The sequence below is a fragment of the Neodothiora populina genome (genome assembly GCF_041146345.1).
Source record: "Neodothiora populina strain CPC 39397 chromosome Unknown canker_contig_16, whole genome shotgun sequence".
Classification (NCBI taxonomy): Eukaryota; Fungi; Ascomycota; class Dothideomycetes; order Dothideales; family Dothioraceae; genus Neodothiora; species Neodothiora populina.
The window spans coordinates 904885-931344 of NW_027191409.1; the positions used below are offsets into that span (position 1 = coordinate 904885).

The window sequence follows — 26460 nt, forward strand, 5'->3', positions numbered from 1 at the left end:
TTCATGTATGAGTAATGCTACACTGCAAGTGTAGCATACCTCCGGCTGTACTAGCATGACAGCCACAAACACTAACACTTCCTTCGTCCGCCTCGCCCGCCAGCATATAGATGATCTATGGTCTACTCTTGCTTTCATCTCGTTTTCCTCTTAGTTGCCTGTAAGAGGTACAGACATCCTTAAGATATTTGGGCTAAGGAAGTGCCATGTTGGTCTTGGCACGGCTATATGGAGAGCGCTCGCTCATCATGCGTGCGGCTTCACAGCCGCTGTCGGAGCTCTCCTATTTCGTCAATTGATCTTTCAAATATCTCTCAGAATGCTGTGGGGACATAGCCCAGATCCCTTGCCTGGCTCTTTCAACCCGCACATGCGTGTAGATTGTCATACTAAGGGATGTCACGGCAAGAAACCGAGTATGATGCCTTGAGACAAGAGATCAATAGAAAAGGCTCAAGCTTTGTCGTTATATTCTTCGGCCATTGGAAGCTTCAATCCTGGCAATCTCGTTCTGCTGTGATGCTGTACTTTACAGATGTGCCGATGGCCTATCTTGGACTTCTGTCCATGCAGAAGCATACCCACAAGACCTGACCCACCTGGGTGGCGGACTCTCGACAGAGTCGATGGCCATGTGACCAAGCTTCAACCACATGTCTCCCTTGATCCTGAATGAGTCCTTGTTGTGTTCAAACGGCTTACAAACCTGCTCGCCGTGCGCCAGCGCCCTTATCAGCTTGCATGCGTGTCCGTCGTCTTCGTGTTCCGTGACTCGGTCGATGATCTCCGCCCACCCGGAAGGACGCTTCGGCTTGTAGTCTGTGATCTCATCGAGAAGCAACCTGGCACACCCCCGAGATGCGTACAGAGCGGCATCGTTACGGACTTTCCATTCCAACAACCTGATTTTGTTTTCATCGCTCAACCAATTTTGCTTCAAGAACGCAGAGAAGAAAATAGAAGCGTTGATGCTGTGCATGTAGAAGAAGTCCATCTTGACAAGCTTGGGTGGGTTCTGCGCCGCCGCCGTGAAGTACGCTGTCGTGTTGATCATTTCTGCGGTTCGTTCTTCCAGTTCGTCCGCAGAGGAGATTTTGTACTGGCTCATCATGTCGATCATGGTTTTCGAGTCCGTTCTCATAATGCCGTCGCGGATGCGATTGCCGTCGACGTCTGCTGCGTCTCTTAGACTAATGGTCGCTTGGATCTGATCGATGATCTCCACGAAGCTTTTGGATGGTTCGCTTGATCTAGATGATGCTGCGTCTTCGGCGGAAATCAAGAGATCTTTCATCCAGCCTTCGTGCACGGCTGTTTGCGCCAGACTCTCGGCGATTATGGCCGGTTGGTTGAACTCGACTCCGAACCCTAGATGGATTTGAGGATGCAGGAAGCCTGATGATCATGATCATCAGTCTAGTTCACGTGCCACCTTACCTTTCCTTCTCATGTGAGAGCAGATTGACACAGACGTCAGACTCACCGGCAAATAATCTCCCAAGCATAGCCTCAGCCCTCTGATCCCTCCGGAACAAAACCTCATCGACCACGCTCTCCCACCCCTTAGTCTCAATCTCCTGCTGAAAATACCGTAAGAAATCACTATAATACCTCGCCTTCCCCAAGAACCCTACGAACTTACTCGCATCACTCATCTCGTGCACAACGCCCTCCTTGGCCTTTCCAGCAGGCCGCTGATAGCTCTCGTTGACAGCATACTGCTTCTGGATCTGAGCCGGCGACGCTCCCAGCGCGTACAGCGTCAGCAGGTGATGCACGATATGGTTGTGGAAGCCCGAGCTGTTGAAGAAGATGTCGTGGTCGACGTGGTTTTGCTGTAGTAGTGCTGAGGTCCGCTGCGCTGAGGCAGGGGTTATGTGCTCTGGGACTGAGTAGCACAGGCTGGTGGCGTCCGCGGATGAGAGCTGCACGTTGGATGCCGTGGACATTTTTCTGGCTTGGTGCTGCCTCTGTAGGGGTTGAGCAAGTGTGAATGATGTTGGGCTTGTTGATGTTGTTTCTACTCGTGTCTGGGTTGTTGCTGCGATGGTTCGGAGACCACTACGCAGTCTGCCAACCCGGTGGAACATGGACATATACACCTTATATGAGGTATATAGTAAGAAGGCGGGGTGCGGCGAAAAGTGAGGAGATGCTGCAGCAAGCACTAGCATTCACTCATACACGCGATGAAAGCATATGCATGTACAAATTCGTGGAATAATAATACCGTACTGTAAGACCAATGGAGTAATGAGGGGTAGCAAGGCTTTCTAGATTTCGATTTGTCAAGTGCTTTGTGCGAGAAGCAATGAATTCACAACCCATACCTACTGTCTACCTAAAGATGAAGAAGAACGTACTCTAGGCAGAGTATCACAAGACCACCACGCTTAGCAATAGCGATAGCAACACCACCCGCGACCTCTGTCAAAGTCAAGACGGCAATTACCGCCCACCTCGAGCAGACCTATACCGAGCGCTGACTAAAGACAAAAGACCCGACTATTCACACATCACCGCGATAACAAGGCATTCATCGCACTAAGTAAAGTAAAGTAAAGTAAAGCAAGAAGCATAAAGCCAGGCAGCCGACCATACAGTACTGTACAGTCCTTCGGACGCATCGGTCTCAAAGCACGTCCGAGGTATCGCTTCAGCAATTAATGCAGCGCTACAGTCAGTTCAGCGTATTCGTGCAACGCATGCGTGCTTACAAACCCGCCTTATACCGCTTACTGTATGAACGCGGACAGTCCCATGGCACGAAACAACGAGGGAGTCGCCGTTGGCCGTGGGGGTTATTTCCGTCGTCCTCGAGGGTCGTGTGACTTCCGGTCAGCGGGATGAGGAAACTAAAGTTGAGGCTGTTTTCGAGGAATGGGGCTGTATAATGTCTGTTACGCGATGTGTGAGGCTGTATTTGCGAGGTAGAGCCTGGTATATGGGACAGGATTTGAAGAGATGAACCCGGTGATGGGTCTTTGAAGGAAAATGTGATCGTTGGGTTATTTTTTCATGGACGAGTTGTGTCGATGTGATGAGGACAGGGTTCCCCTTCTGGTTCCATGACCCTGTAAGTTATGAATATGAGCTGCGATTTTTTCTGATCGTAGCTAGGACGGATAGAAATTTACGTGCAGACTGAACGGTCACTTGGTAGAAATGTATATTTGTCACTATTGGATATAATAAATCATATGATTATGTAGCAAGAACCCTCCTTACAGCTTCCTTCAAGACGATTATTGTTTACCGTAGCTTAAACCACGCGAGGATATCATGTCGAGCGAAAAAGGCGCGATTACGTTTTCCGAAAACATCTATCTCAAAGGTCAGTCAGAGCGCCCTTTCGTGTGAATTGCGAAGCCAAAAGGCAAGCAGCAGGAAAAAGGGGATACTCACACATGAGAACAGTACTCAATACCAAAACGCCCAGCTGCACACTAGCGACAGCGATGAAGACCTTTCTGATGCCCGCTTCCACAAGCCAATCATATCCTGACCAAGTGAGACCGAACGAGAAGACGTTTTTGAAGATCAGCATTGCGGTGAATGCCTCAACTTGCAGCCCACCACTGCCTCTGGCGGATGCACTGTCTTCAGTACTGCTACTACCGCCACGGTGAACGCTATCGTCACTGTCTCCGCCCGCGCATGAATCAGCCACATACAAGCTAGCGGCGACAGCGCCAACGACCATGCCAGCGACTTCGAGCGCGAAGAAAAAGTCTGGCCAGAACCAGCCGTATTTCCTGACGTCGTTGCTCACGATGCCAAACCCGTACAGACCAGCGCATCCCAAGATGACCTGAGGAATGACGAGGATGAGACGAAATTCAGGCTCCCAGACTCCGTTGTTGTATTTCTTCGCGATGATGCGTGTCGGAATGTAGTCAGCCATGAACCCGCTGATTGCAAAGCCGATGAGGGCGCCTATGAATGCGCCCACATACATGTAGCCTGTTTCTACCTCATTGAATGATAGCGGAGGGAGAAGCATGATGGCCGCAAGGATGATACCGATTAGCACTGTCCAGCCAATCAGGAGACCCTGGGTTACAGAAGCATAAAGGATCGTGGGGTGAGATATGAGCAAGGGCAAAGGTCGGAGGAGTAGAAGATGATAGGGTGTCTTTGTGAACCGAGTTCGAGGAAACAGCCGTAGTGTTTGGAGGTAGGGCGTACGTTCTCGCTTCGTCGCCAGTGTTGACGGTGTCGAGGTCGCCATGGTCGTTGGAGATGAGCTCTTCACGGCGAAGTGAGCAGTCGTATCATCTTTCTCTAGCCGGGAGTGTTGGTGCTGTTGTCCCTTTAGCTCGTGAGATAGTGCTGCGTCACTATTGACGCTGCCGTTGTTGCTGTAATCGAGCATCTCATGAGCAATGCCGTCTCGATCGTCATAGCCTGTCGATGATGATACACGATCTTCGACGCCATCGCCAGAATATGCCTGTCTCTGCCGGTCTGAATCTTCACCTAATTCAAACATCTCTCTGCCACCGTCTGCTTCATTGTCTCTCACAAATGTTGTCTCAGGACAGTAGAATATCACGAGCGGCAACATACAACCCGTAAAGATAGCGATGAACCAAAAACACCATTCCCATCCCAGCGTACTGGTCATTTTACCCACCACGACTGGTGTGAAGAAAGCACCTCCGAACAGCGCCAGCGCACTAAGCGCCATACGCTTACCTCTTTCATGAACAAAGAACAGATCAGCCACGCTAGCATTGACGAGGGCTTCGAATGGCGCGAGGCCGATGCCTTGGAACACACGCGCCCACAGAAGACTCGTGTAGCTGTGACTCGAAGCACCACCCCAGATACTGCTGAAGATGACGATGACAGTACCAAGGAGGTAGAGGTGACGCTTTCCCCATACGCGGGCGGAGGGAACAAAAATCAAACCACCCACAGCAACACCAAGAAGATGATAGCCTGTAAGCAGCGCGATATCAGTAAACGAACGCCGAAAGTGAAGCGTCAGTGTCAGAGTGTTTGCTGCTAGTAACGGTGATAGCGTCGAGGCGATGACGGAGAGGACGCAGAGGATTGCCAGGATTCGGTCGCGCTCAGCAAGAGGCCAGTTGAGAGGATCGTTTGGGTCGTCGCTAGGCTGTGGGACCAGTGCTACCGGGTTAACTCCGTCGCTGTATTTGAGATGTCGTCGTGGCTGTGACGGGCCGGTCTCGTGTGAGGTGTCATTGTGCAGCCTTCCGCCTAGCTGGTCCTCCTCAAGGTCCGCAGTGCCTGCGTAGTACTGTGTGAGTGAAATCTTTCCGTGCCACTCCATCGGCGAGATGATATGCGGAGGAAAGCAGCTGTCATACCTGGTACTCGTTGCGACCCCTTGACTTCTAATATACCCAACCCCATTTTTGGTACTTTTGTTACAAGCCAATCCCTCGCCTTGCGCACTCACGATAAGCCAGTATGCGCCTGATGTTGCGGGTGGCCAACCCAAGCACGTCGTCTTCTTCACTGTTCGAATACCCTCAAGTGGCAAGAAACGGAATAGATTCCCTTGCTCTCCAAGCGGATCCTCCTTTTGACCGAGGAACACGAAGAGACGCTGCTCCGATGCTCGATGGTATGCCAAAGGCCCTCACAAAAGACGTCTTTTGACGGTATCAAGAAGAAGCGAGAAGAAGAGAAGATAGAACCAACAGCGGACTCGAAAGAAACCTGGAATGCACCCAGCAATATATCTCTTCCCCTCGCAAGTAGCGCGCTACCACACTTTAATACAGCACCTGTTTCCTGGTGCCGCCTCAAGATGTTTGACCCGAATGAAAACGAGCACAAAGCGCAAGATCACAAACAAACACACGACCGTACAAGAACCGCAAAGGCTGGGTAAGGTAGCTAGCGCAATGTGACCTCTCTGTCTTCGCGTCGACAAGGTATGTCTTCGCAAACCTGTAATCTACCCACAAAACGTCGTACGACAAAGTAAGTCGGTCAAGCAAGGCAAAGACCAAGAGATAGAAAACTCATAGTAGGAAACACTCAGCAATTCTCCTAAAGAAGAGGTGCAGAGACAGAAACAGACCAGGAAGAAAGTACAGACCCAATCAAATTCGAGCTGAAACCCAATCTCAGAAGGTGAAGGTACTTGACTTGTACATATGCATGTACCCTGGGGGCCACCTACACACGCTACAAGTACCTACCTTACATAGACAATCTTCTGCCTACAAGCACAGCAGCAGTGGTAAACTCTAAAAATCTAGATGATTGCAACGCGAGCTGAAAGAGCTGAGCTGAGCTGAGCTGAGCTTGCTTGCCCCGGACCAGACCTTAACCAAGAAGAGACCAGACCCTAATTACTTGTTTGCGAGTGAACAGACAGCAGCAGCGCCACACTTGGCTGCCCGTGCCGTCGCGGCGGTGTTTTGATGTTTAAGGCCAATCATAATTCAAGGAACTCAGGGCATGTTACGCTATTCGTAGACAGACTACCCTCTCTTAGTCTCTGTAAAGACGAGGTCTTCTCATCGTCTAATCTCTATGATTACGAGATTGGAATACAGCTTGTCTGTAGGTTACATCCAAGAGTGACGAGGAAAGAGAAGGATATGGTTGGATTACAGTGTAGTAGTAGTGATTTATTTGCACCATGAGGTAGTCTGTGGTATCACAAAAGAGCAATCAGGCAAAAAAAGTGTGAGCAAAGGAAAGAGCCGACATCATATCAATCCGATCCGATCCCAATCATTCAAATCGAGTCGGAAAGACAGAAGAGATCAGTCCTCGTCCATCTCCTCCACTTCGGCCTCGACCTCTCCTTCTGCTTCTCCTTCTCCCTCATTATCACCCTCGCCTTCACCATCGTCCTCGTCGTCGCTCTCGTCCCCATCGGCTTCTCCCAATAGTTCTCGATCGTCGTCATCGAGTTCGCCAGAGTCGCCTGCCGGAGGAGCGCCGGCTTCGGTGAGGATCGTCTCGTCACCGTCGAGCATGGTCTCGTCTTCATCGTTTGCCGGGACAGGTGTGGCCGTGGCGGACGCGGCGGCAGCGGCCGCTGCAGCAGCAGCAGCTGCTGCTGCCGCGCTCCCCTTTTACCCTTTTTGCCATCACCGGCAGGGGTCGAAGCACCGCCCTTGGACTTCCGTCCTGCCGCGGCGCCGGTGGCGCGTTTCCTGGCTTGACGTGGACGGGGTGTGAGGGTGGCAGTGAGTTCGGCGTCGAGCTCCTGGTCTTCCTTTTCCAATTCTGCTTCGTAGGGGATTTTGCGTTCTGGCGGCTCTCGTAGCGGTGCTCCCTTGTTTGCGCGCTCGTCCCAGACTTCCATGCGTTCGTAGAAGCGGCGCAGTCCGTCTGCGTAGTATATCGCCTGCTCTCCGTAGTCGTCATCGTCCTCCGGGTCTGGTTTGAAGATGTCGCGAGCCTTCTCTCGCTCAATCTCCTTGTCTGTCCTCGGGAGACGGAAGCCGCCGAGAGTCCTTGTGCCGGCGCCAGCTTTTCGAAGAGCTGCTGCGGCCTTTTCTTCCTCCCTGACTTTGTTTTTCCCGTTGTCGTCCTTGTCCTTGTCCTTGGAGTCTTCCTTGGGCTTGTCTAGACTGTCTTCTTCGCTGTCCCAGCCGTCGGGAAGCATCTTGATGCGCTTCCATGCCTGAACGATAGGGCCCTCCTCGTATCTTTTCTTCTTCGCGTCTCTGAGCCTGGTGCGATGACCGAGGTCGAGGATAGAGTTGACGCGCGTGCGACGATGATCGCTGACTGCCTGCTGGTGGGATGTCAAGGGCCGACTACGCTTGGAGGATTGATACGAGGGAGTGGGTATGTGGTCCTTGATGTTGAGCGGCTGGAAGGAAATGCTGGCCGAAGGAGAGGCCCGAGCGCCAGGTGTGTTCGGTGCCGGGGACTCGTGGACGAAGCCGAATGACGGTGTGTTGGGCAGGATGGGCTGCGGCTCCGATCGCTCGCCCTTGCTTCGTCGCCAATTGCCCCGGCCAGGGCCCTTCTTGGGCACGGCAGCGGGTGACGTGTTCATGGCGGGATCGTCTTCGCTCAATAGGCTCTTGATGCCAATGGCTGTACCTGGGGTCTTTTGACTTCTGTTGATGGCTTGAAAACCAGAGGCTGGCGGTGAGGGCGAGCGGGTGTGTTCGCTGCCGGCGTAGCCGTCGCCGTGATCGTCATGGCTGTATGCCGAACCTGTGCTGTCGTCAGCCATGATCACTTCCTGCACAGGGAGGGGGCGAGTGGGAGCAGTGGAAGTGGAATCAAGTGGAATCGAGAGGGCATGGTGCTCACCACCAGGTACGGGCGAGTGAAAGTCGCGACTTGGCGTATTGACGCCTTCAGACCCCTCACCCCCGGTTGCGAACAGACTCCGCTCTGCACCTGCAGTGTCAGTTTGAGAAGTAATCCACACGGACGGAACAGGATGCGACGTTACCTTTCCTCGCGCGCTTCAAGGCGGTCATGGCCGGGCTGGGTTCGCTTGCGACAATGGCTGTGAGGTAGTCAGAGACAGAGTCAGCGATAAAACATCGACGAGACGACCGCACTCACCAAGGCGCTCCTTGCGCTTGTTGTCTCCAAACTCCTCCTCCGACATGGTGTCGACGTTCTCTCTCTCGGCTTCCTCCTCGGTCAGCGCTTCGAGGTCGGGAACCTTGATGGGCATGCCGCCCGAGCCTGGGCCTTCACCGCCGCGGCCGAAAGGGTTCTGCAGCACGCTTTCACGGGCGAAGTCGCTCTCGAGATAATGCCACATCAGCCACAAGAAAGCGTTGGCTCTACTTTTGCTGCTCAGCGTCGGTCGCATGACAAGGTCGAAAAAGTCGCGCGGGGCGTGGAAGTGAAGCTCGGAGATCTTGGGCGCATACTGGGCAAGCACGAAGATCAAGTTGACCGGGTTCGTGCGTGGTTTGTCGGCGGCTTTGATTTCTTCAATGGTGCCAGGCTGAGGCGAGTCTTCGGTGGCACCCTTCAAGATGGACTTGAGACGAGGCGCATCCTGGAGTTGCTTGTAGGCGTTGGGATCTTGCCTGGCCTGGAGAGCTGGGATGGAGTGGTAAGTGCGCAGCTGTGCGCGCATCTCGGGAAAGAAGTTCAAAGTAGTATTCATCCTGCCGACATTGACCAGCAGACACACCATAGCCATAGTAATCGCAGAAGGCACATCTTGCGCCAGCTTCTCCTTGAGGATCTTGCTGCACTTGCTGCTCTTGGACATGGCATCGATGTAGATGTCGGCAAAGGTGAAGCCCTCCTTGCCGTCCGAGTAGCGCGTGAAGACCTTCTGCTCGTTGTGGAAGACCAGACACAGGAACTCGTACTGGATGTCCTTTCTCCACAGCGGAATGCCATCCTCTTTCTTCAAGTGTCGTATCTTATTGCCCGAGTAGACGGATGACACGCTGCCGTTGGCATTGCGCCGCGTGGTTTGTGTCGTCGATGTGTAATGGGGAGCATCGGCGTCGTCCCGAGTCTCGTCGACAGAGGCGGCCTTGCCATTCTCGTCAGAGGCTCCTTCCGGCTGCGCGTTCGGTGTTGCTGCAGCTGCTGGCGCTATTGTGGCCTGCGCGGTCGGCGTGGGTGGTGTGGGTCTGGCACTCTCTTCTGGTTCATCCGCCAGGATGTGTTTCAAGCTCGACATGTTGGAGATGATGATGATGATGATGATGATGACAACAACAAGAAAGGAATGAAGGCTGATGGATAGTAGACTGGAAGGGAACGGCAAGGGAATGGCAAGCGCATAAGGGCGCCGGACGTCGAGACAGCAGCACCTGGCGAGACGATGGGCGCGGATGCAAAAGAGAGAAAGAAGATGTGGAGAGAGATGTACAAGGATGTGCTGTGTGTGCTGTATACAACAACGCCTGTTGAGTCTGGTGGAGACCTTGTTTGAATGTGCTCTGGATTGACACGAAGAACAGTTGCTGCTGATGCCGCTGTCGATAATGATGAGATTATTATTATTATTATTGTTATCGACAGAGCCAAGCTCCATGCATGTATGAGAGAGAGGTTGTTGCTGTTCTAAACCCTTTTTAAACCAGCTCCTACACTTCTGTGCATGTGCTGCGAATAAAAAGTACTGTGGAAGGTATTATTGTCAAGGAACTGCTGTGTCGCTGACTGCTGATCTGATCATCAATTGCATCGAATAACTCTCTCCGCCCTACGGATTCACCGAGACAAAGTACAAGAAGCCGCTTCGAGCTTCAGCTCCTCCTCGCTCCAGATCCACATCCGTTTCCTCATCGCTTTTTTCTGATGATACAGCAGCAGTATTACTTTGCCTATCTTGCTTGTTATGCCGATGTCCCGACATGACGCCGTCTGTCCCACAGATCCGGGGGAGACGCTTGGATGACTGACTTCTACACATGGGGAAAAGCTTCTCTGCCTTACTCGTGTGATAATATAATACCTTACTCTGCACGCACATAAGGTAGGTACTTTATGGTGACCATCTTGACGTGCACTACTTCAGGCGCAGGCATATGTCTACATCTCGTGTTCTCATGTCCAATTATAAGTAACGATGATGTCGCTCTGCGTGCATTAGTAACAATCCATAGCATGCGATTTGTGAAGTTGACGTGATAACATGCAGCCTACCTTCCCATGCTATATGTGCAGTAAAATGTCATGCATCCTTGCGTGACGCGGCTCATAACACTTGCATGCTCGCCCCCGTTCTTCTTCAGCTGCTTCATCTATAATTGATTATTCACAATATGCACGAACAAGAGAATCCCAGTGAGCACTATATGTTGCAAAGTACAATTGAAAGTCTTTCTATTGGAGCACGAGCGACATGGAAAAAATACATATAACTTTTTTTTTGGGGGGGGGGCGTTGATCCTGCCGAAAGACCAGCATATCCCACAGGCCGCGATGCATATTCTGCCGCGCCCATATAACTCCCAGACGAGACCTGATCTAAATATGGTATCATCCGAAAAGTCGTCTTGCGCTGCCTGTCGCTCCATATAACAGCCGTAATAACCATCTTGACCCCACATCAGGGGGGGAAAGACGGGTATCTCTGTCCGTCCGTCCGTCTGTCTGCCTGCCTGCGCTCTCCTTGTCAAAGAACGCCTGAAGCAGCACACGTGGGGTATCATCGCTGCACAGAACCGAAAAGCAGCTTTATATAAATGCGCTGCCAGAAAATAGCCCTGAACGAGGCTTCCATGCCACGTCAAATGCCAGGATCGTTTTTGCTGTAATGGGGGTCCATGTGAGAAAAAAGCTAGGAAACAACGCGCGTGTGCAAGGAAAATGTGAGAATGAAGAAAAGCTGGAACCGAAGCAGGCCGAATCTATCGTTGCAACAAATGCCCAGAGCCGTGATGCAGACGAGTGCGCTCGCCGCGGCTGTATCTCTCCCATGGTATGCAGGCGGCCTCGTAATCAGAGAAGCCAAAGCACGCGCCGGGTGAAAGAGTTTGCCGCGAAATAAGTCATAATCGTTAAGAGCGCCGTCTCCGTACGATGCAGTCGAGCCCAAAGGAGGAGATAAAGTCAACGCTTTCTATCATGCTGATTGGGGTATGAATAAAAGACGATCTTTCGAGACTTTGTCGCGCCAGTGATTCGTGTGTTTCGAAGTCCAGTGTACCGAAAAGCACGCAATCGATATAAAAAAACAAAAACCAGATAATGTAGGAAAATGCATGACCCGTTTGCCAGTGTAGGTGCTGGCTTGTCATGAAGACGTCAGTGGGATAGGCTGCTCTACCACCAAGAGTTGGCGCCGGGGCCGGAAGGACCAGAGGGGTTGCCGTAGCTGCCTCCTCCCATGCCTCCGCCCATACCGCCACCGTAGCCGCCGCTGCCGCCGTAGGCAGGGGCAGGGGCGCCGTAGCCACCTCCGGAGCTACCGCCCCACTGGCTTCCAGCGTATGCAGGGCGTTGACCTCCACCGAGAGATCGGACGTCACGAGTGGCGGTAGCGCCACGTCCACGGCCACCAGAACGGCCACCACGGCCGCCTCCACCGAAACCGCTTCCCTCACGGGCGATGGTCTCAAGGAAGGCAGGGACCTCCTGGTTGGCCTCCTTGAGGAGCTCGAGGAGATCACGGACGACACCACGGTTACCGCGGTTGAAGAAAGCAGTGGAGATACCAGTGTTTCCAGCACGGCCGGTACGGCCAATACGATGGACGTAGTCGTCGATGTCGGTGGGGAGGTCGTAGTTGACGACGTGCTTGACGTTGGGGATATCGAGACCACGAGCTGCGACAGCAGTGGCGACGAGAATGGGGCAACGTCCGGTACGGAACATCTCGAGAGCACGCTCGCGCTCACGCTGGGTTCTGTCACCGTGGATGGAGGTGGCAGGGAAACCCTGGTTGATGAGGAAGTCGGACAGAGAGTCGGCCATGCGCTTGGTCTCGACGAAAATGAGGGTCAGACCAGCACCGTGAGTGTGGAGGATGTCGAGAAGAACGGAGCGCTTGTCAACGTCCTCGACGTACTCGACCTTCTGAGTGATGTTCTCGGATGTGGAACCGACACGTCCGACAGAGAGGAAGATATACTCCTTGAGGAAGTCACGGGCGAGCATCTGGATGTCGCGAGGGAAGGTGGCGGAAAACATCAGCGTCTGGCGAGCAGAGGTAGGAGGCATGTCCTCGCCCTCAACGATGCGGCGAATCTGAGGCTCGAAACCCATGTCCAACATACGATCAGCCTCATCGAGAACAAGGTACTTGATGTTCTGAAGAGAAATGCGACCACGCTCTATAAGATCGACAAGACGTCCAGGAGTGGCAACAAGGAGATCGCAGCCGCGCTCGATCTGACGGAGCTGAGAGCCGATGTCGGCACCACCGTAGACGACGCAAGGACGGACCCACGAACGGTAAGCGAACTTGCGGCCCTCCTCGAAGATCTGAGAGACAAGCTCACGAGTGGGAGCGAGAATGAGAGAGGTGGGGTAAGCCTTTCTCTGACGAGCGAAACCGCTCTGGGCGGGAGCATTGCTGCTAGGGCCGTTCTGGAAGGCCTGAGAGAGGATAGGAAAGAGGAAACCACCGGTCTTTCCGGAACCGGTCTGGGCACAAGCCATCAGATCACGGCCGCCCATGACAATAGGAATAGAGTACTTCTGGACGGGAGTGGGGACCTTGTAACCAGCAAGCTCGATGTTGGTGATAAGGTGGTCGTCAAGAGGGGGGTTGGTGAAAGTGTTGACGGGGTCGGGGACGCCTTGACCGGAAGCCTCGACGGGAATGTCGTCGTACTTCTCGAAGTTGATACCGGTCTGCTGCTTGGAGGGGTCGTTGGCAACGCCGAAGAGCTCACGCTCGACACGGGGGTTGCTGGGTCCGGGAATGTGCTTGCCGTCTCTCCACTGGCCGTCTCCAGATCCACGGGCGTTGCCACTGCCGCCGCCTGCGGAAGGGTTGCCGTAAGCGTTCCTGTCGAAACCTCCGCCTCTTGGACCGTTGCCCTCCCAGTTGTTTCCACCACGGGGAGTGAAGGCAGGGGCACCGCCCCAGTTGCCGCCACGGCCCATAGGAGGTGCGGCACCGTTGAAGCCACTGCGATGAGATGTCAGCATTTATCGATGGAGAATGAAATCACGGACGAGCCGTGAGGAAAGACGTACTTGGTCTGAGGAGCAGCCCAGGCGCCGTTGCCGGCAGGAGCAGCACCGTCCACCTCAGCAGCAGCTGTGGGAGCAGGTCCTCTGCCTGAGCTTCGGGCGTGAGGGGGAATGTAGGCGGAGCGCTGAGGGCCATTGTGATAGCCGTTGGGCGCGCCCTGAGCGTGCTGGGAGTCGTTCAACGACAATTTGTTCATGTTGAGTTGATCCGCCATATTGAAAAGTAGTGTTCAAGTAAGGAAGAGAATGTGCAATGTCGCGTAGAGCGAAGTGTAGATATAAAATTCTGGAGGACAAAAAAAGAAGATTCTGGCAAAGGCTTAAGTAAAAAAGACCAACGGAGAGGATCTCTGTAAGCCTATGAATTACGTGGGAAGATGTACCGGGACTGATGAAAAATCCTAGTGTTCCCTGAGTGAGTGAGCGCGCTGCAAAAAATGCCAACGAACTCCAACAAAAGCCGAATAAAGGTTCCTGGTGAGTTTGATTTTTTTTGAGAGGTAGAGGGGATAGTGTAGTGAAGGGGAGGTGAGAAGAAGGTGGGTTCGTACAAGGTAGGCCTCCTACTTCTTGAAGATTCAGGTTGTTCTGATTTTCTTCGACGGCGCCACTTGTGCCAAGACTTTTGTTGTCACCGCCTTGCAAATAAGGGGCGTGGACGAGTTTCCGTGGGGTTTGGTGGGAAGATTTGCCTGTGAAGGCTCGAAATGGCTCGAAAATCTCACTGTGCGTTGAAGCCGCTAACGCCGAATGGGGAGAGAGTTATTGGGCTGGAATGCGAGTGATCCGATTGGTGGTGAAGCAAGAAGCGATAAGGTACAGGTACAGTACGGTGCCCCAGGTCTCCGTCGCACTTACTGTAAGGTAGCAAGAAAGGGACAACGCTTGTGAAGAGAGACACTTGTGGCTCAATCTATCAAGTCGTAATCGGCTATCACTTCGCATGCAGACAGGAGGTGCTGCAAGTAACACTGCAGAGAAGGCACGGCAGGTCACTTGCGTTCTCGACATCGGAGTGAGGGAAGGAGTGAAATAAGCTACGACTTGTGCTTACTCTTTCCGGTGAGTCCAGGTCAAGCACCCCAGACTTGCAGTTTACTTTTCAAGGACATTCCAAGGACAACCTTACAGTGCCTTGCCTGTGCAGCGGAAAAGCCAGCGACCGGTCTCGGGTCAGATGTTCGACAGAAACGGTCCCAGTCATCTGTCTAGCTCAGCACCGAATGCACCATCTATGATATCCTAGCCCTGGAGCCACTTTTCTGAAAGGGTCAAGACCAATGGAAGGCCGACATCCCTCCACTCCACCTGGCTGACCTTGTCGGGCTAAACCTGCAGCCTTTTATCGGATTTCAGGTCATTCCATCTTATTGCCGGTAATGGTCCAAATCCACTTCTTTCAATCGAAGTCTGGCCGTAAAATCTGCACGAAGCCATTGCCCAGTGGCGTTGTGGTCCATCCATGTGAATGTTACTCTATGGCTTGTGTGTGCTGGCATTGAGAAAGCTCAGTCGTGGACAGACTTCGTGACCTGTCAATCTTTAAGCTTGTCATTCAGTACGCAATTATCGTACCTACGATTATGGCAGGAGAGAATATCGACCAGATCTCTATGTTCATTTTGCCCTGCACACGGGACTCCCAATGCTGTGAAGCCTTTCTGTTCATGATGCGGCACTTACGGGACGATTATGCGCCACAGTTTCTGCCATTCGGCACTCAACCGACATCTGAACCCATCCAAAGTGGGCGCAATTCAAAAGCTCACCTGGTGTGTTTCCTTGCGGTTTGTGAGTTCAGTCCATGTTTGTCTTCAAACTCATACAAAGAGGGGGACTTGCTTGTCAGCAATGCATCATGTGTAGGAGAGTGGCAGGCTGATATGATCAAGCCATCACAGTGCATGCCGAACGACGATAATGCCGGATGGGTGGAGTTGTAATATCCCCTTACGCATCATCGATTTCGTGCAGCCTGCCTGCAACCTAGTGTTACTTCATCAGCCACCCTGGACAAGCTGTTGAGACTCACGCCACGGAATTGACTACTCTCTGCAATGTTTTCGAGGGATGTACGAAAGGCTCCTTTGTGTCTTCTTGCAGTCATTGTCAGAGAGTTATACTTCTTCGCGAATTGATTTCTCCTATCATTACAAGTCTTAGCCTCGTTACCACAACTGTCTGAAATCTTCTTCTGCTTTGGTGGTTTTTCATGAACATGTTACGAAGTAATGCTCACTCTAGCATACAAAGTGGAGAACAAGCCGCGGCTGTTGGGGGGTGGGTGAGATGCGGAACTCTCTATGAATTAGGGGCGCCGTAGCTAACGAAGCCACATCTATGCTGGCTCTTCGTTGCTGATGATCTAAGTCAGCAGCGCTCGATGATCGACTTGGAAAGATACAGATGCGAAGGTTTATGCACGACATGAAGACCGACGTTCGCTATCATTTTACTACGCTCGGAGGTATCATGCCTTGCAACATTCATCTCACGACTGCGCCCAGCTCCTGCCGCACTTCCGTGGTAATAGGCGCAGTCCAAAGACCATGATACTGCACCGCCCACAGCAAGCTCTTGCTCACCTTACGCACCGACAGAGCGAGCCTGCCATGCTCAAGGATGGCTGACAGACTCTTACCCACGTTAAGAAGCCCAACTTGCAGTGCCACGATGCTTTCACCAAGCTCGTCACTATTCCATCTCAAGTCACTCCACTCGATAAACCGAAGGGCCCTCTTACCCACGAAACGAACCTGTGCCAGCACATTTGTTTCAGTTAAAAGGATGGCGAGATACTCATATTCCGATTGGACTGAGATCTTCACCGGTATTCTTGGTAGGGAGGGCTCGGCTGTACGTACCATACAGGGAAACAATCCAGGTACTGAGAACCTTTCGACGACCACACCGACTATACAAATCTACGAGGCTGTTCAAGCGACATCTTGCCGCACACCGACTTAACAGCTTTATGGGCCGCTGCTCACCCAGAGATAAAAACTGCCTTTCACAAATACTGCCTTTTATCGAAGGGCATGCCAGCGCCTACGATATTCCGATACCAAAGCAAGATCTCAAACGCCGCCGCTAACCCCATACACACACAAGATGACCCGAACAGCTCCAAAGACCAACCACAACGACAAAGGGGCTAAAACCATGTCACGCCCAGTGTCTCAAAATGAGACCGATGATCTGTTTGTTGGTATCGGTGCTTGGGCAGAAGAATGCCTTAACCGTGAGACGGAGTCGCGAGACCCAACTGTGACAGGCGAGGACATGGATCTTGACGCTGATCAGCCCCTTAAAGGCGCTATAGAGCACGATGTTTCGTCTCGGGCTTGCGATCCCCCGTTATACCTGCTCAGCCACTCATCTGGCCATGACGACGAACACCTGAAATGGATGTCTAATGCTACAGCGAGGATAGCAGCAGGTGTCGATGCCCGAGTGCACTTCGAATCTGAGGCACTCCTGTCTACCCGTCCGAGCAATCACTCTTCATCACCACTTGATCGACTGGCTACCATTTCTGAACATGCACCACACATCAAGCTTGCAGGCTCCACCAAGGGATTGACTGAGATCATACAAGCAGAATCAGGCAAGCTCGAGACTATCGAGGGCGAGCGTCGTCACACGGGCGAGCCGGTCGGAAAATGGCAGCCATCTTGAGAGGACATCACTTCCGTCGATACACATCTGCAAAAGAATAATCCCAGCACGACACGCATCACCACAACCACGCCTAACGACTATATCTATACTACGAAGCTATCGATGATTCCCTCACTCGAGTGTGCACAGTAGCCCTTAAAACAAACATCGCTTGACAGGCTCACTCCTACAACACGTCAGCACTCTCGAACTACCGTAGTGTGACTTCTTCTTCTAGACAACTCGGAGCAATCTCAGACACCCTGGTCGATTTCTACATCTCGACCAGCCTTGTCAACACCATGTCGATCCTCATCTCATATTGATGACGGGATATCTTTACTTCCCTTTCACCACGAGACATCTTCGATGTTTGACACTTTCACGAGACGTGCATCTACACGTACCGATTACACTATACCGAACTCAAGTAGGCTTCACAGCCGAAGTTGTATCAAATCTCACCTGCGGATTGCCCCATCCTCACATGGCGTCATTCTATGAGAGCTCCCGGTCTACGCACCATGTATGTCTGTCGTACCTGCGACTTCTCTAGGCCTGTCGAGGAGAATATGATAAGCACCACAAAGTCCTCGGGCCGTTCATGCTCGACGCATCTGATCACCATCAGAGGCAAGTGCATATGTCCTAGAGATGCCAAATGGCACAGGAGTGCCTTTAGCCTGCTCCCACATAGCCTAGGAAACAGTCCGCACCCTGATCGAGAACGACAGTGTCGGAACCAACATGAGCATGGAGCAGTGCCACATCGTGTGCATACTCGCCGCCACGAATCATTTTCTTGCCTTCACTTAGGCCGCAATAAACGTTACTTACCTTGCTCGCCATCACTTTGTCTTACAAGCAAGAGTCGCCAAGGTGGATAGAGCAATCGCAAATAAACATACACTCCATAATCTTATCATTTTTTCCCCTGATCGCTACAACTCGCTGTGCTCCTGATATTTTGTTGCCATCTTACCATCATTAGACTACAACACTTCACGGCCCTTGATGAACTTGGGCTTCTCTCACAGTAGATTACCTCGCTCCTCACATACATCTGAAGGAATTTAAGGGGCAACGAAAAGGGGGAGTAAGAGAAAAGACGCTCACTCTACACAAACAAAGCTCGATTGAGCCGCAGCGTAATCAGAAAAGAAAAAGAGGGGAAAAGGGGTAGCATAAGCACCAGCATAAGACGTACCTGCGTCGCACTACATGCCGTGGCCATGCTTACGTTTACCAGTAGCACGACATATATCGCCTAAAGAACTTTCCCATTCCTCCGTCGAGCGTCTGTTTCGCTACTCGGTCAGCCTTTAGAGATGGAGTAAGAAGCATAGAAAGTGCACATCTAGCCGTTTTCGCACATCGCTCTTGCTCACTTACGTCTACTTATACATTTCATATGCTCCCTTACATACCCAATTACAAAACCTCCCTTAGGAACAGTAGAGAAAGAAAAGAGAGAAAAAAGGTGGGTGACACCAGTACGACCAACACGACACCAGCACAGCGTCATTACTACCAGCACAACAAGTACCTGGCAGGTACCTGCATTGTATCACACACACCATCTACATACATAATTTTACATTATGCAGTAGTCAGCTTCTGCGAGCAGATACTACTTCCTGGCGCACGACATGTGTTCTTGCGTCTGTACCTTTTTGGCGCTCTTGTTCTGTCGGGGTTTTGACTCTTTGACTTTTTGTCGTTGTTCCACTTGCTGTTGATCGTTGGTCTGTCGTGGCTTTGCCCCTGTGTTACTACTGCTGCTGCTGCTGCTGCTGCTGATGCTGCTGATGCTGATGCCTGTCGCCTGTTACTACCACTGCTGGTGCATGTCATGGCATGGATGTCGTGGAAGTTGAATGTAGAAGTTTGGGTCGAGAATGGGTTAGAGAAATATGTTGTGTTTCTTTAGCCCGAAGTGCACACTATACGATGTGATACATGCGGGAAGATGTATCGCATAGGCAATGGTTCCTCCAAGGTCAAGGGTGACATTCACAGACTAAAACGACGGACTTGTCACGTATGCATAGGGCTATGGATGTGTTACACGAGAATGGTTGAGAGTTGCACGACAGACTAATCTTACAAACACATGTTTGTGCAACACTGACAGACAAGAGCTGACGACTTTGACTTTGACTTTGGATTTGATAATCGTCTATGCGGATACTTTCTCATAGGCGCCGGACGAAGACGAACCTCTAGCGCCAGCCGTGGCTTTGACGAAGACGGCACACACGGCAACGACGACCGCGAGAGCCCCAATTTTCTGGAAAACAGTCAATCCGTCCGAAGATGAGACGTCGTGAGATTCTTGGATCTCCTCTTCGTGGTGGTTCAGAGGCTCATCACCCTTCTCGTTGACGGGAGCGTCGGTCGCTGGAGCAACAGCAGCAGCTGGTACATCAGCATCTTCGTGGAGGTCCGAGACTGGTTCAGCAGAGCCAATGAGCGCTGACAATATCATCAGTATGCTTTTATCCCCAGCTATTATGGAAAAAGGTGCAAACTAATCCACCATTGACAATACATACTGTTTGTCAAAGTAGATTAGAGCTCAGCTCTAATACCTTCTTCGGGGACCTCAAGCTCGCCAGACTTGGCAATTTTGACCGTCTTGAGGGGCTTGTTGTTGCCCGAGCTAGTGGGGAGCTTCTCAATCTTGTCGATGATCTCGTAGCCCTCGAGGACCTCGCCGAAGACGACGTGGCGGCCATCGAGCCAGGAGGTGATGACGGTAGTGATGAAGAATTGACTGCCGTTGGTGTCCTTGCCAGCATTGGCCATGCCTGTGGGGAAGTGGTATGAGCATATTTCATTGACCGATGTCCATCAATATACATACTGAGCAGGCCCTTCTTGCTGTGCTTGAGCTTGAAGTTCTCATCGGGGAACTTGGCACCGTAGATGGACTTGCCGCCAGTGCCATCACCCTTGGTGAAGTCACCACCCTGAATCATGAAGTCCTTGATGACACGGTGGAAGGTAGATCCCTCGTAACCGAAGCCAGACTCGCCAGTAGCGAGGGCCCTGCGCCTGTCAGTATCTACGGTCTTTCCTTCGGTTCCTTCGGAATGGATTCACCTGAAGTTCTCGGCAGTCTACAAGGTGTCAGCATGGTTGTAACAAAAAGGCTGGCCGGAATACTTATAACATACCTTGGGGACGGTCTTGCCGTAAAGTCCCATGACTACACGACCCAGAGGCTCATTGTCATACTCAATGTCAAAGTAGACCTGTTACGTTCATTAGCCAATGCTCGTCGTGATGATCTCGAGTCGAGTAGGACCATCACTAAAGTACCTTGTGAGTGATCTTGGGTCCCTTTCCGGCAGCCTCGGTGGACTGGGCAAAGTAGATGAAAGAGAAGGTCAAGATGACCAAGAGAGAGATGATGTATCTCTGAATGCCGGCCATTGCTACTGCTCTTCGTCCAGATCAGATCAGATCAGATCGGTAACAATTGAGGTATGGAGAGGGAAGACAAGTTCGGGGAGGGGTCAGAGTACAGTACAGATAGACCAGATGGACCAGATAGACCAAGCTTGACCATGTTGGAGAGCTGAGACCCTGCCAAGATCAGGAACCTGACTCGGACAAATGGCCCGTGCGCTATACCGATGTTCCGCGCTGCAACTTGTGTATGGACCATAATTCATCCATGACTTTTTGATATTGGGAGATTACAGCACACCGCGACAGTTGAGTACCTCTTGCGCATATCGACAGCGCTGTAACATTCACTCGCCAGTCACTGGGACTATCAGAGAACGACCAGCTAAGCGCCATACGCTTGCCGATACCACTCTTCTACACAAAGTCAATCGCCTAGATTATTTCCGACCATGGTGGTAAGCACGCAGCGCGAACCCTCTCGGAACGACCATCGCCAGTACTCAGATCTCAGAAACACTAACAACAACTCTCAGTTCATCTTCGGCGCCAACTTCCCCGAGTCTCGCCTCGTCAAAGGCGCCCTCGAATCCTTCTACGGCATCGGACCCAAAGTCTCCCAGCGCCTCATGGCACGCTTCTTCATCCATCCGACGGCGCGAGTGGGATCACTAGGCGACAAGCAAGTCAACGATATAGCCGCCGAATTATCAACGATGAAAATTGAGAACGATCTGCGGCGGTCATTGCAAGACAATATCAAACGCTTGCGTGACATGGGCACATATCGGGGTCGTAGGCATGCCATGGGTCTACCTGCGCGGGGACAGAACACAAGGTCACAGGTCCGTCTCTTATCTCTATAATGCTCTCTTATGCTGCTGTGCGATGCATGCGAGGAATCACTGCTGACCGAAACACAGATCGCCACGGCGAGGAAACTCAACAGGACCGTACGAAGAGGCTAGACGAGGAAATCCCAACTTCTGTTGTACCATTACATTTCTTCCGTGTACAAAATATATTCATCATCCCTCTCGGTTGCTTGGACCGGGGGCGGCAATGGCGTAGAGCGGCGTTCACAATTACCAGAGGAAACAAGAGAAATGTCCATCAAAACATCCTTCCTGCCTCGCTTCTTCTCTAATTGAACACACTCACGCACGAAGCTGATATCTTGCTCGTGGCATCACGTTATATGTGATGATCCATGCAGACCATTCCGAGCAAAACGCTTGGTTCCCCTTGTGCCTTATTTCGCTCCTGCAGAGCTATTCGAGCAATGTATGTATATATGTCTCTGTGCAGTGTGCACAAGAATAAAACTCAACCGAGGGGTTCCATCCTATCGGGTTCACTCGTCACGCTGCAGGAAGGCCCAAAGGAGTAGTATAGTCGTACAGGAATGGGAACGTCGTCCCGAAAACAACACACTACACATCACACTACAGGCCGACTAAAAAAGAAAGACATAATCACCTCGGCACTGTTCGAATGTTCGAAGAGAAAAGGCAAGTGATCCGGCCAAGTGGTTTGTCAGGAATGTGCAGAAGAAGACGCAGAAAAGTAATATCCCAACAATATCGGGACGCACATAGGATATGCAGGACTTTTCCTCCCGCCCATGCAATGGAACGCTTGGATCATCGACACGCGTAGTCACAGAGCTCAGGGAAAAGCGTGCGTCGTACCTTCCTTACAACAAAACATTGCCTTCCTATTAGCGAATGTGCTTTGTTGAGAGAGGCATCATCGATAGCCAAGGTGATGATAAGAATGGATTGGTCAGTCAGTCATCACCATTCTTGTCCCTCAGCGACGGATTACTCAAATATGGCGGAGCTGCAGCCGCAGCAGCAGCGACGAGCGAAGCCACCTCCGTAGGTCGAAGCACGGGATTACGCGAGGCCTGCGTGAGGTGGGTTGGTTGGAGAAACACGGCATCTGTATAGTCTCTAGACCTGCAGAACATGTCGTGACAATCCCTCTGCTTTCCACCTCGGACCGCGGCCGACGTTGCATTCGGGCTATTGGATAGCAAGCAAGCAAGCAACCCAGCCAGCAAGCACACGCAAGAGAAATCTTGGTAGGGAGAAGGAACATGATGCATTGACGGTGCAGATAATCTAGAGGCGCTGTGCATATGGGGAGGCTTCGCAGATCCGTGCATGTTCCTGCGCTTTGCCTCTTTCTCAACCACTCCTGGTGATTCAGGTTTTCATATTGTGGAGGTGAGAAATGTGATGTTGTAGAAGGATTGAGACGGACCGTAGTGTATGTTGTGGCAATGCAATTGATCACCGATGACGCTCCTACCGATTGACAAGCTGCTGTGTACAGAATGTGAAGGTACGAGGGGTCATTGCCTAGAACAAGCAACAGCCACTTCTTCACTTCTGTCCGAGCTAGATGCCCAATACCCGGTTCCTGATCTTCGGGGCGGAAGCCAGCAGTACTCGCTCTATGTTGGAGATTCCAGGGGGTACTATCGTTCAAACGTAGCAAGGGAATTCAAGGTATTGATGATTCGTGAATAAGGTATATAATGTACAGAGCAAACGTCTCCAAATATAACTCCAAAGCCAGATGCATTCCAATGCCAATCCATCATGTTCCCTCAATAGCGCGGGAAGTTGTGCTGGTGTGTACTGCAGTGATACATGTCTGTATCCCCTGTCTTAATGATTGACCCTGAAGCGCCTCAATGCCGATCATGGTTCCTGAGTCTCCGACTGCGTCATGCTGTGACCTGCCGATCAGCGATATGATGATGATGATCATGATGATGCCCATGAATGTGATGATGTCCGCTGAGTGTAACGATGCGCCGATATAATGACGATGACTCCGAAAGAGATGCCCAACGACTCGCAGTATACAAGTGCCAGAAGACGACAAGATGGTTCAACGAAAGTGATGAGTATTGGGCATAAGTGAATGATAGGAAGTGTATCCGCTGCGCCTTGCTATCAAAGCCGGAGGCTTAGCAAAGGCTGTGCTGACTTAGCTTATGGGCAGCCTGAAAATGTTGAAGGATATGTTTACCTCGTCATTGCCAGAATCACAATTATCTGGTGGGATTCGGTCTGGTACTGCCATTACCATCGTCCTTGGGACCTTGCTTCATCATGAGGACTGAGCGTGCAACGAAACCTGATCCATTGCCATCGTCCTTATCGTTTCCGAGAAAGCACAACATTTGGATGTCTTGTTTGTGCGAATTCGATTGGGTGCGAGAGAGTAATATGGGATGGATATTGAGTAGAAGAGAGGAGACTCGGTGAATATAAGAAACTTAATGTGAGGTGGACAGGCATATCTTATGCTTCTTATACTTACCACAAGAGTGACCGAGGCAGGAGCAGATGGCACCAGCTGCCGTGTAGCGTAGCCATACTGAGGCAATTTCAGCAGGCCATCAAGGCGATTGCCCAATGTCAAGGCAGGAGTGCCAAAGCAGAGCTGAAGCTATGTGCAACATTACTTACATTGGCTAAACCCGCGCCATTCTGCTTTTGTCCTACGTCAAAAACGAGTCGAGTCAGATGGCTAATAGACCATTTCAAGTTCCCTATAGTGACTTTCCGCGGCCGAAAAGGGTTGTAGGTATTCCTCGATAAAGCTATGAAAGCAAGTGACAGCCAAAAAAGCGCGTCCTAGAATTCTGCTGGTCGCACTGGCGGTCGGTTGGGCCCATAGCGTCAGGACCAATGCAGCGGCCCTCGAGATGCAAAGCAGTTGAATGCCAGGCGCTGGCTACTACACGTGGTTGCCATGTGCTGCGGACAATGCCTCGTGTGACAGGCATCCAGGGAATACTGTAGGTACTGTTTGATGCGGCTTTGCTAGCATGGCTTAGAGAATGTATCCGATGACGGTTGTGTAGAGTAGGCACAAGCTGGTGAATTAGAAAAGTATAAGCCGGCGGTGACCGAATTTGTTGGATTCTCTTGCCTTGTGGTCGTAGTGAGTTGCTTGAGGGGTGAAGTCCGACGTCTTAGCCCGGACTTCCCAGCTGTGCTTCGGATGGTAAGGTAGGTACAGTAGGTAGTCAGGTAGCCGACTGCCTTGTAGACGGGATACAACGACATTAAGATCAGTCTTTAGCCACAGCCCCCCACCGCTAAGTTCTTTGCGCAAGCATACCTTAAGGTTGATGTCCTTCAATTTCTCAGGAATCGCGTTTGCGCATTTTGCACTGCCACGATTATGACTACAACATGCTGTGGCTACATTCAGTATGTGCTCGTTGAACTTTCGCTGCACAGAACTAGCAACACCCATTGCAAGAAGTATGGCTCGCAGGTTAATCACGCACTCGTACACATTTTTACTGCCCTTGCCAGGCTATTGAAGTATACCTACTTCTGTGCGACGCAGCTCTTTACTATCCTTGGAACGTCATTCATACGCCTGGAAGCATATGCAAGACCGTTCCTTGAGCCCAGCAGACGATTATTTCACGTCATTTGAGCTGCAACAGGCCGTTCGGAGCTATCAGATTCGCTATACTCGGTGCTTCGTGGATAATATTCGTGGTTTCGCTACAATTCTCGTAATCTACTATTGTCTTCTTTGAGAACGCGGCCCGTAGCCGTTGCTAGAAGGGTGTCAGCATGGCATATCACATTAAGGTAGCCTTAGGTAAGGTAGGTTGATTGCCCAAGCTAGGCAAGTACAAGGCGCTGCATTTACGCACGATGCTCAATCATGTAAATCTATCAAAGTGAGCCTCAACAGTGTGTTGACATGACTTCATGACCCAAGTGCTCGCCTTTCTCACGGCGAATTCCTGGCGGGGTCCTAGTCTTCTTCGGTGTCCTGACCGGGCTCTTCCTCCTTCCAACCTGTAATGCAGGACCGCTCTCCTGCTGATTCCATCCGCAGCAACTTCCATTACGTGGCGGGGTAATGATATGAGCGCAAATCTCGGATGTCATTCCATGCTCACTGCTAAGTCTCATCGATTCTCAGGTCTTTCCTTGAATAAAAAAGGAAAGATGTCTAGACCTGCAGAAATTCAGCATCTGTCGTCGCATAATGGAGCTTTCCACGAATCAGAACCAGGTCGATCAAGTACAAGGTGAAAGGCCATCACGAGTCTGCAGATTTGGGCGCCAATAGATATCTAACCACTCTCATTGGGCAAAACATCTCGATTTGACCGGTGCTGCATTCCTGCGGGGGGCATGGAGCCTTTGCGAGCTACCTTTCTTAAATGCACTTCGCGTCGTTGCTGTGCCATGTCTCTGTATTACACGGACATCGTCTTGTCGAGAAATGCCATTCCGATAGTATCAATAATTTTGGTGCGACCTTGGAATGTGTTTCGACTGACACCGATTCGCACTCACTTGCTGTGCATCCATCCGCCTTCGTTAACGGGTGACGACATCACAACCTAGGCGAGAAATTATAAATATGACCGCAACACAACAACAGCAGCATGATCATCCTCCGTCGTTTGGCGGGTTTGTGTGGGTGCAGTCTGCCCAAGACACCCCAAGTCCTCTCGACTCGTGGACTATTGTCTCCTCCAATGGCTCTCCAAAACAATTGCTGAGCATCTCGTCTGCCTCTTCAAGCCATTACTTGCGTAACCCATCGACAAGCCCGAGGCACTATACACCAGAACCCGTGCTGCTCGAGCAGCCTCGTGCATACCCTTCCACAGATTTGACTACAGATTCTAACGATGCCGGACATTCCTCGAGGGTTAGGTCCACAACGACCGCCTCCTTCAATTCCATGTATGAAGATCCAACTAGCTGTGAGCTAGCTCAAGGCTTTGAAGGACAT

General features: G+C 51.5%; 6 protein-coding genes across 9 annotated transcripts; 1 reads left to right on the forward strand and 5 right to left on the reverse strand.

Moving 5' to 3' along the window:
- Positions 1-529: 529 nt before the first annotated feature.
- AAFC00_003639 (uncharacterized protein) lies at positions 530-2096 on the reverse strand (the record flags this gene model as incomplete). 2 transcript variants are annotated; one of them, XM_069348100.1, is made up of 2 exons in its annotated part: positions 530-1395; positions 1484-2096. In XM_069348100.1, 2 exons carry the CDS (start codon positions 2094-2096, stop codon positions 530-532), a joined length of 1479 nt encoding a protein of 492 aa, XP_069200960.1. The 2 variants fall into 2 exon arrangements, with proteins under 2 accessions (XP_069200960.1, XP_069200959.1); XM_069347754.1 differs by having other exon boundaries at positions 1484-1949.
- Positions 2097-3252: 1156 nt separating this feature from the next.
- On the reverse strand, positions 3253-5382 carry AAFC00_003640 (uncharacterized protein; the record flags this gene model as incomplete). Of its 2 annotated transcripts, XM_069343145.1 has the most annotated exons (3): positions 3253-3323; positions 3406-5256; positions 5337-5382. In XM_069343145.1, the coding sequence occupies 3 exons, from the start codon at positions 5380-5382 to the stop codon at positions 3253-3255; spliced, it is 1968 nt and encodes a 655-aa protein (XP_069200962.1). The 2 variants fall into 2 exon arrangements, with proteins under 2 accessions (XP_069200962.1, XP_069200961.1); XM_069348101.1 differs by lacking the exon at positions 5337-5382 and having other exon boundaries at positions 3406-5299.
- A 1342-nt stretch (positions 5383-6724) lies between these two features.
- Positions 6725-9616, reverse strand: AAFC00_003641 (uncharacterized protein; the record flags this gene model as incomplete). Its single annotated transcript, XM_069348459.1, has 3 exons — positions 6725-8355; positions 8411-8467; positions 8527-9616. 3 exons carry the CDS (start codon positions 9614-9616, stop codon positions 6725-6727), a joined length of 2778 nt encoding a protein of 925 aa, XP_069200963.1.
- Positions 9617-11709: 2093 nt separating this feature from the next.
- On the reverse strand, positions 11710-13802 carry AAFC00_003642 (uncharacterized protein; the record flags this gene model as incomplete). Its single annotated transcript, XM_069343146.1, has 2 exons — positions 11710-13522; positions 13591-13802. 2 exons carry the CDS (start codon positions 13800-13802, stop codon positions 11710-11712), a joined length of 2025 nt encoding a protein of 674 aa, XP_069200964.1.
- A 5624-nt stretch (positions 13803-19426) lies between these two features.
- AAFC00_003643 (uncharacterized protein) lies at positions 19427-20685 on the reverse strand (the record flags this gene model as incomplete). Of its 2 annotated transcripts, XM_069343147.1 has the most annotated exons (6): positions 19427-19722; positions 19839-20057; positions 20114-20298; positions 20353-20369; positions 20427-20504; positions 20572-20685. In XM_069343147.1, the coding sequence occupies 6 exons, from the start codon at positions 20683-20685 to the stop codon at positions 19427-19429; spliced, it is 909 nt and encodes a 302-aa protein (XP_069200965.1). The 2 variants fall into 2 exon arrangements, with proteins under 2 accessions (XP_069200965.1, XP_069200966.1); XM_069343148.1 differs by lacking the exon at positions 19427-19722 and having other exon boundaries at positions 19819-20057.
- A 428-nt stretch (positions 20686-21113) lies between these two features.
- Positions 21114-21629, forward strand: AAFC00_003644 (mitochondrial 37S ribosomal protein uS13m; the record flags this gene model as incomplete). Its single annotated transcript, XM_069343149.1, has 3 exons — positions 21114-21119; positions 21198-21506; positions 21585-21629. The coding sequence occupies 3 exons, from the start codon at positions 21114-21116 to the stop codon at positions 21627-21629; spliced, it is 360 nt and encodes a 119-aa protein (XP_069200967.1).
- Between the last annotated feature and the right edge of the window lie 4831 nt (positions 21630-26460).